The sequence below is a fragment of the Rhinolophus sinicus genome, linkage group LG07 (assembly GCF_036562045.2).
Source record: "Rhinolophus sinicus isolate RSC01 linkage group LG07, ASM3656204v1, whole genome shotgun sequence".
NCBI classification, from domain to species: domain Eukaryota; kingdom Metazoa; phylum Chordata; class Mammalia; order Chiroptera; family Rhinolophidae; genus Rhinolophus; species Rhinolophus sinicus.
Genome location: NC_133757.1, coordinates 23,981,598 through 23,997,938, shown reverse-complemented (window position 1 = coordinate 23,997,938; position 16,341 = coordinate 23,981,598). Strand labels below are relative to the sequence as shown.

General features: G+C 39.5%; 2 protein-coding genes across 5 annotated transcripts in view; both read right to left on the bottom strand.

The window, feature by feature from the left end:
- ERLIN1 (ER lipid raft associated 1) overlaps positions 1-6,488 on the bottom strand; it is a 29,827-nt gene extending 23,339 nt beyond the window's left edge. Inside the window, exons 1-4 of one of the 2 annotated variants that reach the window (XM_019724884.2) lie at positions 6,377-6,488; positions 5,925-6,048; positions 4,051-4,132; positions 599-645 (exon numbers count right to left, since the gene is read on the bottom strand). In XM_019724884.2, the coding sequence (XP_019580443.2) occupies positions 599-645; positions 4,051-4,132; positions 5,925-6,037 (242 nt within the window). In that variant the 5' untranslated portion in view covers positions 6,038-6,048; positions 6,377-6,488. Of the gene's footprint in view, positions 1-598; positions 646-4,050; positions 4,133-5,924; positions 6,049-6,318 lie in introns of both variants that reach the window. The other variant, XM_019724885.2, reaches the window with a different exon arrangement.
- Positions 6,489-8,403: 1,915 nt separating this feature from the next.
- The window catches only part of CHUK (component of inhibitor of nuclear factor kappa B kinase complex), a 28,252-nt gene continuing 20,314 nt past the window's right edge, over positions 8,404-16,341 (bottom strand). For 2 of the 3 annotated variants that reach the window (XM_019724886.2, XM_074339222.1), the window contains 7 exons: positions 15,323-15,432; positions 14,621-14,670; positions 13,764-13,860; positions 13,331-13,478; positions 12,653-12,789; positions 10,555-10,654; positions 8,404-9,821 (listed from right to left, as the gene is read on the bottom strand). In XM_019724886.2, coding sequence (XP_019580445.2) covers positions 9,792-9,821; positions 10,555-10,654; positions 12,653-12,789; positions 13,331-13,478; positions 13,764-13,860; positions 14,621-14,670; positions 15,323-15,432 — 672 coding nt within the window. In that variant the 3' untranslated portion in view covers positions 8,404-9,791. The remainder of the gene's footprint in view (positions 9,822-10,554; positions 10,655-12,652; positions 12,790-13,330; positions 13,479-13,763; positions 13,861-14,620; positions 14,671-15,322; positions 15,433-16,341) is intronic. The other variant, XM_019724887.2, reaches the window with a different exon arrangement.

Sequence of the window (16,341 nt, the reverse complement as noted above, 5' to 3'; positions counted from 1 at the left end):
TCATTCCAGAGCTCCTGAACCAGAAACTCTAAATTAGATGGCATTTAATACTAGAGATGAGAGGATAAGATGATTGCATTTTAAACAATCTGTCACTGAACACTTACTCTGAGTCAAGTGCTGGGTTAGGCACTTTTATATACACTAATTCTAATCTTTATATGAACTCTGCAAGGTAGGTCTTATTACCTGATTTTTATAAATGAGGAAACTAAGCTTAGAAAAGTCAATAAAGGCATGTGAGGTGGCAAAGAATATATGGGGACTCTGTACTTTCGCTCAATTTAGTTATGAATCTAAAACGGTCCTAAAAATAAAGTCTATTAAAAAAAACTCAATAAAGCAAATGTGGCAGTGCTGACATTTGAAGTTAGGTCTGCTGGCTCTAAAACCCTACTTTTTTCAATAACACCCTAATGTCTCCTAAGATGGAGAACACCTATTTGGAAATAGGGCTTTCCTCAAATAACGCTTAGAAGAGAAACCCACCTAGGTTACTATCATGCCTATTTGAAAGCTGTTTCAGTGATCACAACTTATTAATAGAAACACCATCTGAACTAAATTAAAGGGAGGTTGGTAAGCGAGGGGAGCTTACCTTGTTCCACAAGGCACATTTTTAACTTCATCGGTTTGTAGTGTTGTCTGGGGAGGTAAAAATATCTCATTAATACTCAGGATACGTAGTGTCAAAGAACTACTGGTCCCAGAGGAAAACCTCTGGAGAACTACTGACACCTAAGTACAGGAGAGCGCCATTACAATTTCAGTCACCAAAGGTCAGCTATCATAGCCATTTCTTTTTGTATCCTAGCAGACATAAAAGCCTTGAGACAAAATATTTTAGAGCTAATGTCTGAATCAGGATGCACTAGAAGAGTTTCAATGTTCAGTCTGAAAGCTTTCATTTTAAACCTCCGAGTCCCTTATTTGCCTGGAGCTGGCCTGGGGTTGCAAACCACAAGGACACACTGCTAGGACTTGTGCTCTGAACTCGGATCCCACTTGCCCTGTTTGCAATGTAGGTAAAAGAGAACCACTACATGCGTACCCGTCGTCTACAACGCACAGGTCACCTTGAACTCAACTGCAGCTTTTTCTCTAAAGCAATGGTCAGTATTTTAGTTCAAGCCCCAGTGAGCTCTCAAATGGTCTGTTGGATTTCCTTTTCAACAGAAGTGCCACCACCTGGTGAGCCAACCATCTGGTACGGCATTACTTTGCCCCTGTGCACCTTTGTCTGGATCCAGAATGACTCTCTGGTTCACTGTGCGGCCTCCAGTAGGTAAGCACCTAGTGAGTGTGTTCTAGACACAAGGCACCTCATTAAGCACAGAGCAACATGCTACTTTATGGAAAGCATGGTCCCTGTTTCCAAACAGCTCACAGTCCAACACAGGAAATAACACCCTTACAAAGCAATCCATAACAGGTGTAAAATAACAGGGTATAAACTCAATTGTTAGGTATTAAGTGGCAGAGAGTAAAATGATAGTTTGAAAAGCTCTGTGAGGTGAAGTATTTATAAGCCAGGTCTAGCAGGAGAGAAATAAGTATGGATGAGGCAAAGAAACATCTTAGGTTCAATAAATATCCTATTCAAATACACAAAGTTGAGGACAGACTATGTGTACAGGTGACAGGAAGCAGACTGGCTTGCCTGGAGCAGAAGGGGTGACGCAGATGAGAGCTGCAATTCTGAGATGAGAACACGGTGCTGTTAGATAAGAGTGCCCTGAAACGTTCGCTGGGGAGCTTGGGTTCTCCCTAGTCTATCTTATATACAGCCTCCAAGTGAACCTTTCAAAATATGTTTTTTCTTTAATTCCTTGGCTCACATGTGGCACGGTTCTCATTATCCATCACATCTAGAAGCAAAAAAAAAAAAACAGATAGGAAGCTAAACTTTTAATTTATTTAGGCTGACTTAGTAAAGGCATGGAAATTGAAAACTGTGAATCCAGGAGACATAATAGAGGAAGGATTTAATAAGTGGTTGCATACAAAATTCCAGGAAGGAAAAGAGCACAATACAACCCTAGGGTTGAGAGATTAGGGTGATGGTAAGCACAGTGACAGGTTCTAGGTGGAGTGAGGGGAATTGATCAAGGCGTGAATTCAATTTATTTCAGTTCCTTCAAAACATTAACCAAATTCAATTTCCATGTTCTACACCAATGTAGAAGGCTAGGTCTCTTACTGCATTCCAAAAATTCCTAAAAATAAATTTCTTTATGTCTCATTTGTATAAGAACAATTTTTAAAAAGGGTTTTATAAATATAATTCTTTCCTAGAATGTTATTGTTCTTCACATTTAAAAAAAGAACATTCGTATTTGGTCACACTGGCTCCAGCATTTAATTTTTTTTAAATGCAAAATTAGTTTACACTGAAATCTTTTTACTAATTTCATTTCCATTTCTTGTAAGTATGATAGTTTACTACAATATATGTATATATACACACACACTATCTGTTGTTATTTGTTACATGTGCAATTAAATTCTAAAACCTATTTAATGTTCATTGTTTGTATCTCTTTTATATATCGCTCCATTAGTATGACTTGACATACCAAGCTCCGGGAAGGAGCTTGGCTCTGAACAGATCTAAAAAGCCTCTAATCACTAAGGCTCTGATGATGCCATTAATAACATCATTGTAGACTGTTTGAGCGTTTGGTGAGGTCACATAATTAAAATGCTTTCTTTCATGGAGGAATAAATGAAGTCTACAGCAGTTAAGTGATTTTTGCTAAGTCATGTAACTAATTGGTGCCAGAGCCAAACCTAAGTCTCCAGGTTTCCGGCCCCACGTTCACTACACCATACTGCTTCCTAAGAAATCAGCTCAGTTTAACAACTTTCACAAGTAGAAAGGTCAGAAATATGAATGGGTTACACCCCCTGCCTTCAAGAAGCTTGGAGACTTTCTGAAAAAGAAACTACACACAAAACTTAGAGAATACAAGACAACATTATTAAGAGAAATAAGACCACGGGACAAAATTTACAATACAGACTTTAAGAGCTATAGATTAGAAGGAGAGGGATTTGCGATGAGCCTTAAGAAGGCTGGCAATTCGCAGACAAGAGAGAAGGAAGGGAGAAATGGGGAGAGAAGAGGTGACAGTATGAACTAAGGCAAGAGGGAATAAAATAAATATAAGAAAACAATATGGAAATCGGTCTGACTAAAGGAAGAACACATTACATTTCAACAGAGACAATTCTTGCCCTAAGCCATGTAAAAGGGAACTGGAAGGAAATCTGGAGGATTTAAGTATTCATAATAAAACTCTCACTTAGTGGGAAGCCTAGACTTAAATTACAAGATAAATACGTTAAATTTTCCTGAGTCCTGAAAAATTAGCAGATAGTAGACAAATTTCTGAATTCAAAGATTTATAATCACACTGAGTGTGCAAGAGTAGTCACAATCGAATCCTGTTTTGTCATCTTATGTCAAGAGATATTTAACAAGTATCTCCCAAGGCCAAGACACTGTTCTCAATGATCAGACGCTATTTCAAATATTCCGGAATGCTATCAAAATAGAACATTCAGTAAGGTTCCACATAAAATTGTGCTTAATGTCCCAGACAAAAATGAAGCAGAAAAGCTGTGTATTAAAATTCAGATCCACCATGTTAACAGTAGCCCAAGAGCTTGCCTCTATGGAAACCAAACACTGTTCTAAACCAAGTAATCACTGACTTGTATTTCAAAGTATGTTCTAAAATCCTGATTTTATTTTCACTGCATCAACAGAAAACCTGCTGCACACCACTATATAGACGGGAGAAATCAGTTCCAGTCAGTTTTTCCAAGCTGCCTAGGTATAAGTGCTTATATACTTCCAAAAGAGTGAGGTGGTTCAAAATCATAACCTGTGCTGTCACAACTGTACTCTGAACTTTAATTTCTGCATTTAAGTAAATACCACCATTTGCTTAAGCAATAAGGAAATGTATCTCCACCCACAAATGTTGTAACTGTTCCTGTCACACCCGTCTAGCCAGTGTGGAGGCTTTCCTAAGAATCACTCACCTGCACAGATCTGAACGTAGTAATGAAAGGCAACATGATATGATAGCCTGGTCCACTGGGGTTAGTTAGTAAAGCTCCTCCCCTGCAAAAAGATGTTTCAATTTGACAAGATTATAAAGAGAGAAATTCTCTTTCCAAATCTAAAATGCTATAATAAATATTCACTCTTACTCATGCTGCTGACCTATTAAAGCTTCACTAATATGAATTACTCACGATGAACAACTGCTGGTCCCTAGAATATCTGCCACAGCTAACAAGGTGAGAAAATCACATTAAGTTGCTGATGTTACAGCTTGTTTCATAAGCTCGACCAACCATACCTCTGGGTCTCCAGCACTGAGCTCAGGTACAAAGGATTCTCCTTGGTCTTTAACCATCTGAGAAGTACTTGGGAAAAAAATTCTAAGGCTCTTAGTTGCTATACTTTAATTGCACATAACACGAGTTCAAAACATAATACATTTAATCACCATGTTGAAAAAAAAATGACACAAACTTTCAATGGAGGAGAGAGAACTTCGAAGGCTCAAGAGTCTTTTAATCTACCTACAAGGCAACTAAAATACTGGGGATATAAAGTCTATATAATAAACAACTAAAAATTAGCATAGAAAGATAAAGGGTAAGGGAATACGACTATAAATAGATAGGATGTAAGTATGGACTTAGTCACCAAATGCTGGAATGTGATAACTATGAAAGCACATCTTGGAAATTATAAAAGGGAGGCATTTTGGGGGCAGATATAAAAAAGAAGTCCTATTTTACATTGTGAAGAGTAACTTCATAGAACTTAAGTTTGTATTTTGAAAATAGACACAGGTTTGCAAAAAATCTGTAACAAATAACTAAAAAAAGATAAATTGTTTTAGGTCCATCCCTAATTCTTTTGAGACCCATGCTTTGAAAAGCTCTTTCCTTGGTTTTACTGCCAAGACAAGACGGAAATATGGACTAATCTGTCACTTTTTATACTAGCCCTCCATCTGCTAAGACGTATCACTACACTTGTATTTGAAACTAGCGTTTCACAGAGAAGACTGTTTCTAAGACTCAGAATGGATTGAAAAGTAGAAAATACCACTTTGGGGGGATGATGGAAACAAGAAAGAAGTGGAAGCCCTTTCAAATACACCATTAGCACAATTTCTCCAGACTGTCCTCTGTCTATATAAAAAAAAAACTGGTGGTACTATGTTGAAGGAAAAGCTATTCGAGCTCAACTAGAGAGCAACACACTCCACACCATTCCTTTCCTCAACGTGTAAAGAAAGGGTAAGGTGGCAGGAGGGTGGTCCATTAATGCTGTGTTTATCTCTCCAGGTCCAGGGAAGATATACGAGTTAAAAACAATTGTCATGGTCATCATTATTTGGCCTTATAAGCCACAACCAGACACTAGGGGCTTTTAAAAGAAAAAAGAAAAATCTAAAGAACCATCACAAACCCGACCCAAGTTTCTAAATTGCATCTAAAGCTGCAAACTGAAAGCCTGCACAGTTGTACGCAATACAACAATTTATCCATTTCATCAGTTACAGGTGGAGTGACCTCTGCCTGCCTGCCTGCCTGCCTGCCTTTTTTCTACAAATAATTGCACTTACTGTCTACCAGGAATAACTGTAGGGACTCTTAACCTTGGCACAAAATGGACATAGTACTAAAACTGTCCACCACCCGGAGGGTGCTCTGCAAAAGCCTTCCTGTTCCCCCCATACTCTTCCCAGGGCTGGGACGAAAATCACTTTCTAGGACTGGAGAAGGCTCTCCCGGACGCTACAGAGGAAACAACTTCTTAGATGCTACTCTACCGGGAGTCCCCTTTCTTTCTACCTGCTGTAGCACCTGAGCTGGCTGCACATGCTGCTCACCTGTAGTACACAGCCAGGTGTCCTTCCTCGATCTTGTGGATGGAGGCGTAGAGGAGGACAACCACCAGACCCACCACTGCAGCCACCAGAACCCGGGCTTGAGTCATATTCATGCTTGTTCCTCCTGAATGAAGGAGGAAAGGACCCCAAGGCCCGTGAGTGACAAGCCTAGCCCCTCGTTTCCACCCTCTACATCCGGACAACTGGCCCCCTCCCGCAGGCCGAGCCGGGAGTCCTGTGCCTCTCTTCCCTCATTCTTTCCTCCTCGCAGAACCCGTTCTCTCCTCGCCAACCTCTCCGCCGGAGGCAGCGCGCAGGCCGCCCCTGCTCAGCAATCGTCGCGACACCCCCCTCTCCCCATGGCCGCTCCCCCCACCCCGCAGAATGCACTAACTGAGAAGGGGGCCAGGGGCAGAGTTCGAAGGGAATCCGACCCCTCCGCGGTGCCTCACCGATCAGTGACGCATCGCCCCCGCCCGCACGTGCAGCCGCCTCCCGGGCCACGCCAACCGCCGCCAACAGCCGGCCCCGCCCACTCGCCCAGCCCTGCGGCTGCGCAGGCACGCACGCCGACGCAGTGCTCGCCCTGCCACTAAAGAGACGGGGAGCGGACGGGACAAAATTCTCCCAGCTGCCCTCCGCGCAATTTCCCTGGCAGGTACGTAGGCTGTTTTCTGCACTGCTGGTTTCCTGCTCCGGAACAGAAGTCGGTAAGCTGGAATAAGGGATGCAGAGAAAGCAGAGGGCCTCTTGTTCTTTTGCAGAGACCCGCGCCCTTCACTCAGTGTGGTAGCTGTTCCGTTTATGACCTTTTGTGGTTTATACCGAACTCTATGTGGCAAGCACGTGCTTCAGGGACAGATCCTGCACTGAATTCAGGAGCAACCAGACTTATTGCAAGTGAGGTGGAAGTTCAGAAGAGGAAGATATTCAATCTAACCGCATATTCACTCATCAAGTATTTTTCTGAGCACCTATTATGCCTGAGTGATGATCCAATGAGGGCTTTATGAAGACTATCCAAGCAATAGAAACAGTGTCCTCCAGGAAAACACAAGAACAGTGAGCATTTGAGCTTCCTTGAAGCCAGTATGAGGGAAAGAAGTAGGATGGTAGGCTAGGCTAGGCTCAGATTTTGAAAGACTCAAATGCACTTTTTTCTTCAGGGAGCGGGTACTGGATGGCTACAGAATTTTCCACTGCATATTCTTCTGTTCTTTTACAATATCCATTATGTGCATGTTACCCAAAACAAAAAGGACAAAGTTAAAGAGTAGAGATGGGAGTGAGATGGATAAATACAAGGGAAATAAGGGCAGCATATTAGAGTAGGTTGGGCAAGAATGGTTACTGTAAGCCTTGAAAGGCTAGCAGTGGGAGCACAACTGGACAAGTAGGCTAAGATTTAAGGACTCTGTAACCTCTTGGGCAGGGAAGTATGGGAAAGCAGTGCTTTAGGGCCAGTGAGTCTGCAAAATGGCTTAGAGGAGAGACACAGACTGGAGGCAGGGAAGCAAAGTGGTTAGACAATTGCAGGCCCAAAGTTACAATGGCAGTACCTGGAAACAGGAAGGGGTAAATAGAATCAATTCTTCATGAAAGCAAGCCCTCCTGGACCACTTTACCCTCTCCCTTCAGTACGTGCATTTACCTGTATCATTCATTTGACTCTTACTACCTAGGAATGTCCAGGACCTTGTTGGTTCCAGATAGATGATATCTGCAGAGCTTAGCTATTTTAACTAATGAAAAGCAAAAAGAATGAAAAATAACTTGTTCCAGTCTGTTTTCTCTTTGCAGAACTGTTTCACCCACTCTCTTGATTTCTAGTCTGAGAGGGACAAGGAACCCCTCTCTGTGCCAGTAACAGTATCAGATGACTAAGAAGTTAGAAGACAACCCAAGGTTTCAAACTTAGATGCTGGGAAAATGACACTACTAGAAGAAATAGGGATGGTGTGACTAAGTTTATAGGGCAAGATATGAGCATGGTTTTTAGACATGAATAGTGGTGACAGGACATCTCAGGTGAAAACACTATATTAAAGCAGCTACCCAATATGGTCTTTACTGTAAGTCCTGTATAATTCCATACAGGAAAATACAGTAAGAGCCTATTATGTTATCCTCTGCTCCAATTCCAATTCATGGAAACTTGAAATTTTCCCAAATCATATTCACAGTTGACCCTTGAACAACACGTTTGAACTGTGTGGATCCATTTATATGCATTTTTGTTTTCAATAAATACAGTTAACCCTTCTTATTCGTGGGTTTCATGTCTGCAAATTCCATGGATCAAAAATGGTATTTTCGCATTCCCAACCTCGGCTGGATGAATCCACAGATGCGAGGGGCCAACTGTAAAGTCAAAAGTTCTATGTGGATTTTCTGCTGCGTGAGACTTAATGCCCCTAACCCCACTCATTGTTCAAGGGTCACCTGTATTCATCTGATTTTAATGAATAGAGTCAAAAAGTAATTTAAAAATCATTTAATACACAAAGTGAAAAACTATAATACATTTCACATTTTTTTAAAAAAACACATTTTTTTAAAAAAACAGTATCTTCTAAATTACTTAACAGATGATAGATCCACAATCCTTAATCTGAAATTGTTAGGGCCAGATGTTTCAGAATTAGAAATTTTCAGATTTTAGAAACATAATTCAGTGCATACGCCGTATTACATAAACCTCCAGCACGGCCTGTGACAGCACCCTCCCCCCCGCCAAATAATCAAACATGTTAATATTTATGCAGCAAAATAAACAAATATTAACACTAAATGGGATAAGTACGTTCAGTGTTACTTCATGTTAATTTGCAAGCAAGTGAGTTTTGTCATCACTCTTCTGAAAAACCTTGTTTTCAAAGCTTTTTGGAATCACAGATAAGGGCATGCAGACCTTTATAAATTTGTACAACAAGACATGAAAGATTCCTGAAACAAATGACCCATTTTTACAAATGAAAAAACATAAGCTTTCAAATACATTATAAATTAACAGGCATCTCTTTGATATTACTAAATGTACATCTTAAATACATATACACATAGAACACTTAAGATTTATCAGTCAATGGTATTGAAGGCACAGATACACAGTCCCTTCTATAGGAAAGGAATACTGTCAAATGTGCAGTAAAATGGAAAATGGGACTGACCCACCTCCTTATGATGCCAGGAAGACCACTGCTGAGTGCAACACAAGGAGGTAGGGGTTATTCAAGAAGTACAATTTTACTTGTGAGCAGTCTCTTCCACAGAAACACAGGTAGACAACTTTTACTTAGAACATATATTGAGGTTTCTTCTCTGTATATACAGAGGGTGCCAAAAAAAAATGTGTATACATTTTAGGAAAGGAAAAAACTATTAAAATTGTAATACTCAACATATACCGATAACAAAAGATGAATACAAGTCACATTTGACGTCTGCAATTACAAGAGGTGCTCAAAGTGGTTACCATCAGCATCCAGACACTTGATTATGGCAAACTACTGATTGAGCAACATTGACCAAGTGTCCACTTGTATACATTTTTTGGCACCCCCGGTATTACTTTTGGCCTAATGCCCAAAAGTTGAGGGTTAAAAGATATTTTTAAAGTTATGTTTTACGAAGTTTAAAGACATGGATTGCAATGATAGCTAAGTAGCTGTAGTATTTAAACAAATTCTGTCAGTTCAGGGGTTAAGATTACCAAGTCAAAATATTGCTCTTGTAAAATCGTGTAGTTTTTTATCACAGCCATTTCTTCCATTGAATGGTATCTGAAGAATGGTCTCATGGGAGAAAAACAAATTTCCAACACGTGCAACAACTTCCAAAGGTTTGGGACAGTGAATAAGTGGCAAGTCATTCTGTTAACCAACTCCAATCAAGATTCTAAAACCAGGCATGAAAAAGTTACAATTAGATGTTGACTATAAGTGGTAGATTTATGGGCTCATTTTTATAGATTTTCTGTATGTTTGGGCATTTTTATAATCAAAAGTTGAAAAATCAAAACTATAGATAGGTTACAATTAGTATTGTTTACTATATTTTCTGCTAATTCAAAAAAATACTTCAAAGTTTTCATAAATATTTGAAGCAAATTAATAAAAGAAGAAATATAAAGAGTTGACATCAAGACTAAATAATAGTAGGTTAGTTCAGTCAACACTTTATTGTAGTTTCTCCAAGTTTTAACAAATGAGTGATTCCTAGTAGTAACTAAATCTTAATATAAAAACTATTAATTACAACTATATTAACAGTATTTATTTTGTGTACAGCAATTACTGTATCTGAATTATAATATAAATCCTGTCCCATCTTATTGGAGAAAATTGATTGCTGAAACAAAAAGATACAAACCATTCAGTCTCAATGGTCACATTGCAAAGAAAGCTCACATTCATTAAATTAAATCAAATTTGACCAAAAATGCTCCTGTTGAAGATTACTGATGAGATGATACAATCCTAGTACAACCATGAATAAGAGAAGATGGGGATTTGAGGTCAAGGATATTCATTCCTTGCCTCTGAGAAATGCAAGGTAAAGCTAGCATGGAAAGTTAAACCCTTTGCACCCAACATACCTAAAACACATCCACATCCATATAAAAACTCACCATCATTCTACTGCTCTGTTCCTCATTTGCTTTATGAATAATAGTGCTTAAATGGCCAAGACAGTTCAAATTTTCTTCTATCATTTGTGCCAAAGTCTCCCTGTGGGATGAAAAAACAGTCTTTTCAAATTCAGCAAAGGGGCATTTGAATTTCCTCTATTTTCTGGTCTTCAGGGTCAGGATGATGATCAAAGCCTTTCCTGCAACCCAGCACCCCGATGCAGCTGATTCCTGTAGTCTCCAGTTTCCTCATCCTTCCCACTCAGAGGCACTGTCCTGCTTGCTACTCCAAGTGTTGCCTCTGCCCAGTTCTAATGATAAGAAGTCCCTATAACTCCAATCTGATTTTTCTCTGAAATATAAGTGGCACTTATATACAACTCCCCCCTCCACAACCTCCAAAAATGCTAACTGGGGGGAAAAAAGAATCTTTGTTGCACAGACAGATGAAAGATCTCTTTTTGTTTCTGGAGTACATCCTTTTCCTTACAAGTAGTAAAAACATCAGCATACTTACTTCAGAGACACAAATGCAGGGGAGAATTACAAAAATACAATCTGTTCTGCAAAGTCCAGGGAAGGTGGACTGATTGGAAACTACAGGTGACAGCAATGAAAAAGGAAACAAGCTGATTTCTGAGGACAGCAAAAGAAAACAGCGTGACAGGGAAGCTGCCCAGAACCAAGAAGTACCCTGGAAGTTTGTATTGGAAGGAAATCCTGATTCTGGTCTTCTCCTTCCATGCTTTCCTCTTCCCTAGGGTCCCTCTCCTCACCTTTTACTAACCGTCAGAGTCCCTACCTACTAGAATCAATTGTAGGCCATGGATGATAGCCACTATTAGCTTAGAACTAAACTCTAATTCAGCTCTTACTCAACAGATGGCAAAATTAAGGCCAATAGTTCCCAATCCATGGTGATTAAGTACCACTAGTACATACTAATTGAAATCAGTTTTCCTTTATAATTTATTCCTACTGGAAAATATATTTAAAATTCCTGTCCAATACACTTATGCGAACCACAACCTCAAATTGGAAATTACCTGTATAGAGGTGACATTTGCAACCATTAGCATCTCCTAACAAACCTGTCTTTAATGTAAGCAAAAACATTAGTAATGTATTAAATTTTATTTAACTCTGATTAATGGAGTATTTCCTGAAGTCTATGTAATTAATTACAGCCTGTGCTGTAGCTGTGGCTGTATTACAGTGGGCCAAGTTTACAATGACCCCTGAAACTTGCTTTCTTTAAAAAAATAAAATACTTGACATCAGCTTGCCTTCCTGCCATGTACTTTTCTCTCATAAAAGTAGAGGACAGAATGTGCAACCGCATGAGCTACTGAGCAGTGATGGAATATGGCTGCACGTCTGCAAAACTAACTATGGGCAGAGCTTCCAGAGAAATGCTGCTGCTGTAGAAGTCTCAGTGAGTTGTGAGAAAAGCAACAATACACAAGCTAGGCAAAGGGCCACTGGCTCTGGCTGTGGCACATCTAATGCTGAGAAAAATAACAGATGGATAGTCATTCAGCTTTTAGCAGAAGAGTTAGTGATTAATAAAAGACTTCAAACTTCAGTTCTTATTTGCAAAACTGATTTAAGGCACTGAAAAAAGTCTGATATTAGAAATACTAAGGTATAAAATAGAGTCGATTCAACTCAACAATTCATTAGAGGGATGATCAAGGTCCCCAAAATGATAAATGCAAAAAGATAGCACAATTTCTCAGTGATAAATAGTTAAGGAAGGAATAAAGTTTGGGTAAAAGAATTGATAAACCAATAACAGAGAGAGAACTTAGAACTTGGATTGAGCTAATAATGATTAACATCTGCTGAATATTTATTTCCTAACACTTTACATACATCATCTAATCCAATTTTCACAGCAGTTCCAATTGTACAGGTGAGGTTATATGAACAGTAAAAGAGTCAAATTAATTGCACAAGGTTATTACAAAGGGACAGTCAGGACTCAACCCTGGTCTAAATGGCACCAAAGACTATGCTTCAACCCCTGTGCTCTACTGCCTCATTTCTACCACTGCTCTTGAAAACACAACTATCTATTGTTATAAAGTGAACCCACCCATCTTGAGGAGTTACCACACATGACAGAGGATGTTCACGTTCTGCTGAAGTCGGGGGCAGCCATGCTGATGCCTGAGGGGGAGTCACTGCACCTTCTAGACTGGATCCTACCAGGGACCGGGCTGAACTCTGTGTCTGCAGGAAAATTAAAATAAGATTAACGGCAAGCACCTCCATGATTCATACAATTTCCTACCATATTAAGACACTTCTATCGCTACTTATATGCACAGAGTATTCTGCACAAAACTATCCCCACCTGTACACACCACTACTAACTGTCCTGTCCCCAGCCCCTTTCTTCATTGACTAAACCCAAATGTATCTACCCATCGAATTCCACTTTCATTGGAGGAAGGGGAAAAAAAAAAAGTGAACAAATGGTTTATTAACTAGTCAGACACATCTAGCCCCAAACCGGGGTGGGATACCACAGTGGTCCAGGGCCGGGAGGAGTATAAAAACAGGAGACTGGAAAGGAAAGAGTTAATGAAGGGTGATCATGAAGTCCTGCAGGTGAACTTCTGGTCAGACATCAAGCAAAGAACAGGAGCATCAACCCAACACAAACTACACGTGTCTTCAAGAGGCCCCGGTTGGTGCTGATAAAAATGCCCTCTACCGGGAATAACAGCAAATCAATGTCACATTAAATAATTCATTAAGAGTTACTTACACAGGCAATTTTAAGGAGATGCCATATTTCTTTCTGCCTCTTTCCCTGCATAAACATGACCGTATTGTCAGCTTCTTTGATGCTACTGAGGGCCATTTCCACCTTGGGCAGTAGATCAATAATCTTCTGCTTGCAGCCCAACAACTTGCTGGAGAGATGAAATCAGTGTCAGACACTTGCACATCCCCCAAGACCGTGCACCATACCCCCAAACCCAGCGGGGGAAACGAACCACAATCAGCATCAGATTTAATGACTCATCTCCAAAGCAATGCACACAAACAGGACACCTAAATGCACGCAACAATGGTCAAGCTATCCATGGTACTGCCAGAACATCCTGGGTCTAGTATATTTACCAAAACGGGGTATTACACTTGGACAGCAAGAGGACACGTTTATTTTCAGTAGGAAATAAAACCATGCCTTCTACCTGAGATGACCAAACAGCTCCTTGAGAACCCGGTCCTGACTCTGCACAGTGTGCACAATGACCTTCACCATCTCTGTGCTGTCGCTGTACGAGTGATCTGCAAAAGACCTCAGTCAGCGGGGACAGCCTCCCTTCTGCATGAACACATCAGCCTCCAGACAAAAATTCCTAAAACTCTGAAACTGAAACTGTGTTAATTAATAACATCTCCACTTAAATTCAAAACTGGATTAAAAGATTTTGAGATTATATATCTATAAATAATTATATATCTAAAAACAAAGGATGTGTGTTTGTTTGTGTGTATAATGTATGTATACATCACTGTAGCTTCAGAGACCTTAGTTGCCTATTTCGAGAAGAATAGCCTTAGCTATTTTTACTCCATACTAACCCAAGTCCCAGACACATGTGCAGCCTTCTAGCCAAGAGGTCAATTTTTCTTGGGTAACATCATTTATTTAGAAACAGTAGGACCATTCTTCAAAAGGAATTGTTTTGCCAATTAAATAAGCAATTCAGTGACCAGGTGCAAACAAAGGCATCACTTTCAAGGTAAACTGCTTTGGTCTAGCACACGGGCCTGCTCTGACCATTCCACACCTGAAACCGCAGCATCAACTTCTTTCCAACCTCTCTAATCTTAAGTAGCACTTGTTTTTTCCATCTTCCCCTCTTTTTGAGTTCCTTTTTTCTTTCATTCCTTCCTTTCACTTGCTTTAAAATTTTTTCTGTCTCAATTTTCTTGTTATTTTGCCTTCCCAATCTCTTAAATTCTCACAAACTAAAATATGTTGTACCATAAACATCTCAAGTTTCCTAAAATGCCTTTGTGTACTATGATAAAAGTGTCTTACCTGACGGTCTATGTTTTAACTGTTTATACAGATCAATGGCACGCTGTTCCCTATGAAAGAGAAAACATGCTTATATGTGACGATAATTTAATGACTAATAATTCACAACTTGAAATGAACAATATTATTTGAATAGAGTAATGAGTCCATTTTAAAGCAAGAACACACTGCCAACGAATATTTCACAGAGCATTTCACTAGGTAATAAGCAAGATCTTAAAATTTAAAGTTTAATATACTTTTTATCTGCTGTGGTCTACCACCACATATACAATATCCTTGCACTAGAAACACTTAAATGGGCAAAAATTATGGCCTGTGGTTAGAGAAAAAAATCTGAAATTTCTAATCCAAACATTTAGGAAGTTAACCTCATTTAGGGCATTTAATAGACAATACCTTGGCTCAGAAGTATGGTAAGTAGGGAAATAGTTTGTAACTTAGAATACCTGAAAAATTCTTAACACTCACATGAAAAGATACTTTGATTAAACAGCCAAGGTCAACTCAAAGAGTTATTTCTAAAATTTCTGGTGACTAAGAAAAAAAACTTCCTTTTGACATATGATGCCAACATATTTGGGGAAAGGAGAACTATAGAAAATAACCACATATAGACTTAATCTGCCAGATGTACACAGAAAGAACCACTTGCTACAAAAAAATCAGACATCAATAGTACCGACATGAATAAATCCTTACAGAGATTCCATCAAGTCTCCTTGACGTCTTCCATAGGGGCTCTTCTGTAGCTCCATGATTTCAGTGTGCAGGGACATGATCTGATCCTCCAGGTATCCAATGACACCCACCTAAAATATGATGAAATACAAGAGTAGTGACAGGCTCACCACCATACAACAGAGAAGAACTCAGAGAATGACTTGCTGCTGCAGTAGAACTAAATGAGTTATATGAAACACTGATTTTGTTCAAGCCTTTTTATCTTTCAGGTTCTAACACTTAATCTTTCACATGAGGACGTAACTTATTCCTATGCTTTTTTTTTCTCTCCTGACGACAGTAAACTACTAACATTTGGTTTCTCCTCCTGAGAAGCAAAAAGATGGAAGTGTCACTAACAAGACAGAGGACAAGTGGCCATCAAAACCACTGCATCTCAGTTCTGTGATTTTCATTGCTTCTTGTTCCTGACTGTCTTGAATAAGGATGAAGCAAGATAAAGCCCATGATCTCCCACCCGAGGATACCGACTGCCCTAACCATGTCCTCAGGTTAAGTACTGGCATCAAGGACAGCAATAATGTAGTGGAACCATGGACAGATGTACCAGGTAAGGAAGGAATCTGCCACCTAGAGGATGATCTATCTAGTGTGACCATACAATTTATTATCCAAACCTGCATAATTTTGAGAGTGAAAGGGAGCAGTATTGATAATTATGGCAAGATAGGTATAAACGGACTGTTCCAGGTAAATCAGGAAGTGCAGCCACCCTATCTAACCCAGTAAAAAAAAATAGTGATAACTACCACTTATTATTTATTCCCATTTAATCTGCATAACCTTACTAAAAAAGGTATAGTATCATAATATAATATGGAAACTAAAGCTCATTGTGGCTTCAGTTTAGTCTCATTTGCTCAAAGCCCTTGTTGTTACCCACTATAGTACTTCCCTCGACATACACAAAACATCTACTAGATATTTGTCTGATATTCAGGAATGACATGAAAATCCTCTACATACCCAAACCAAAG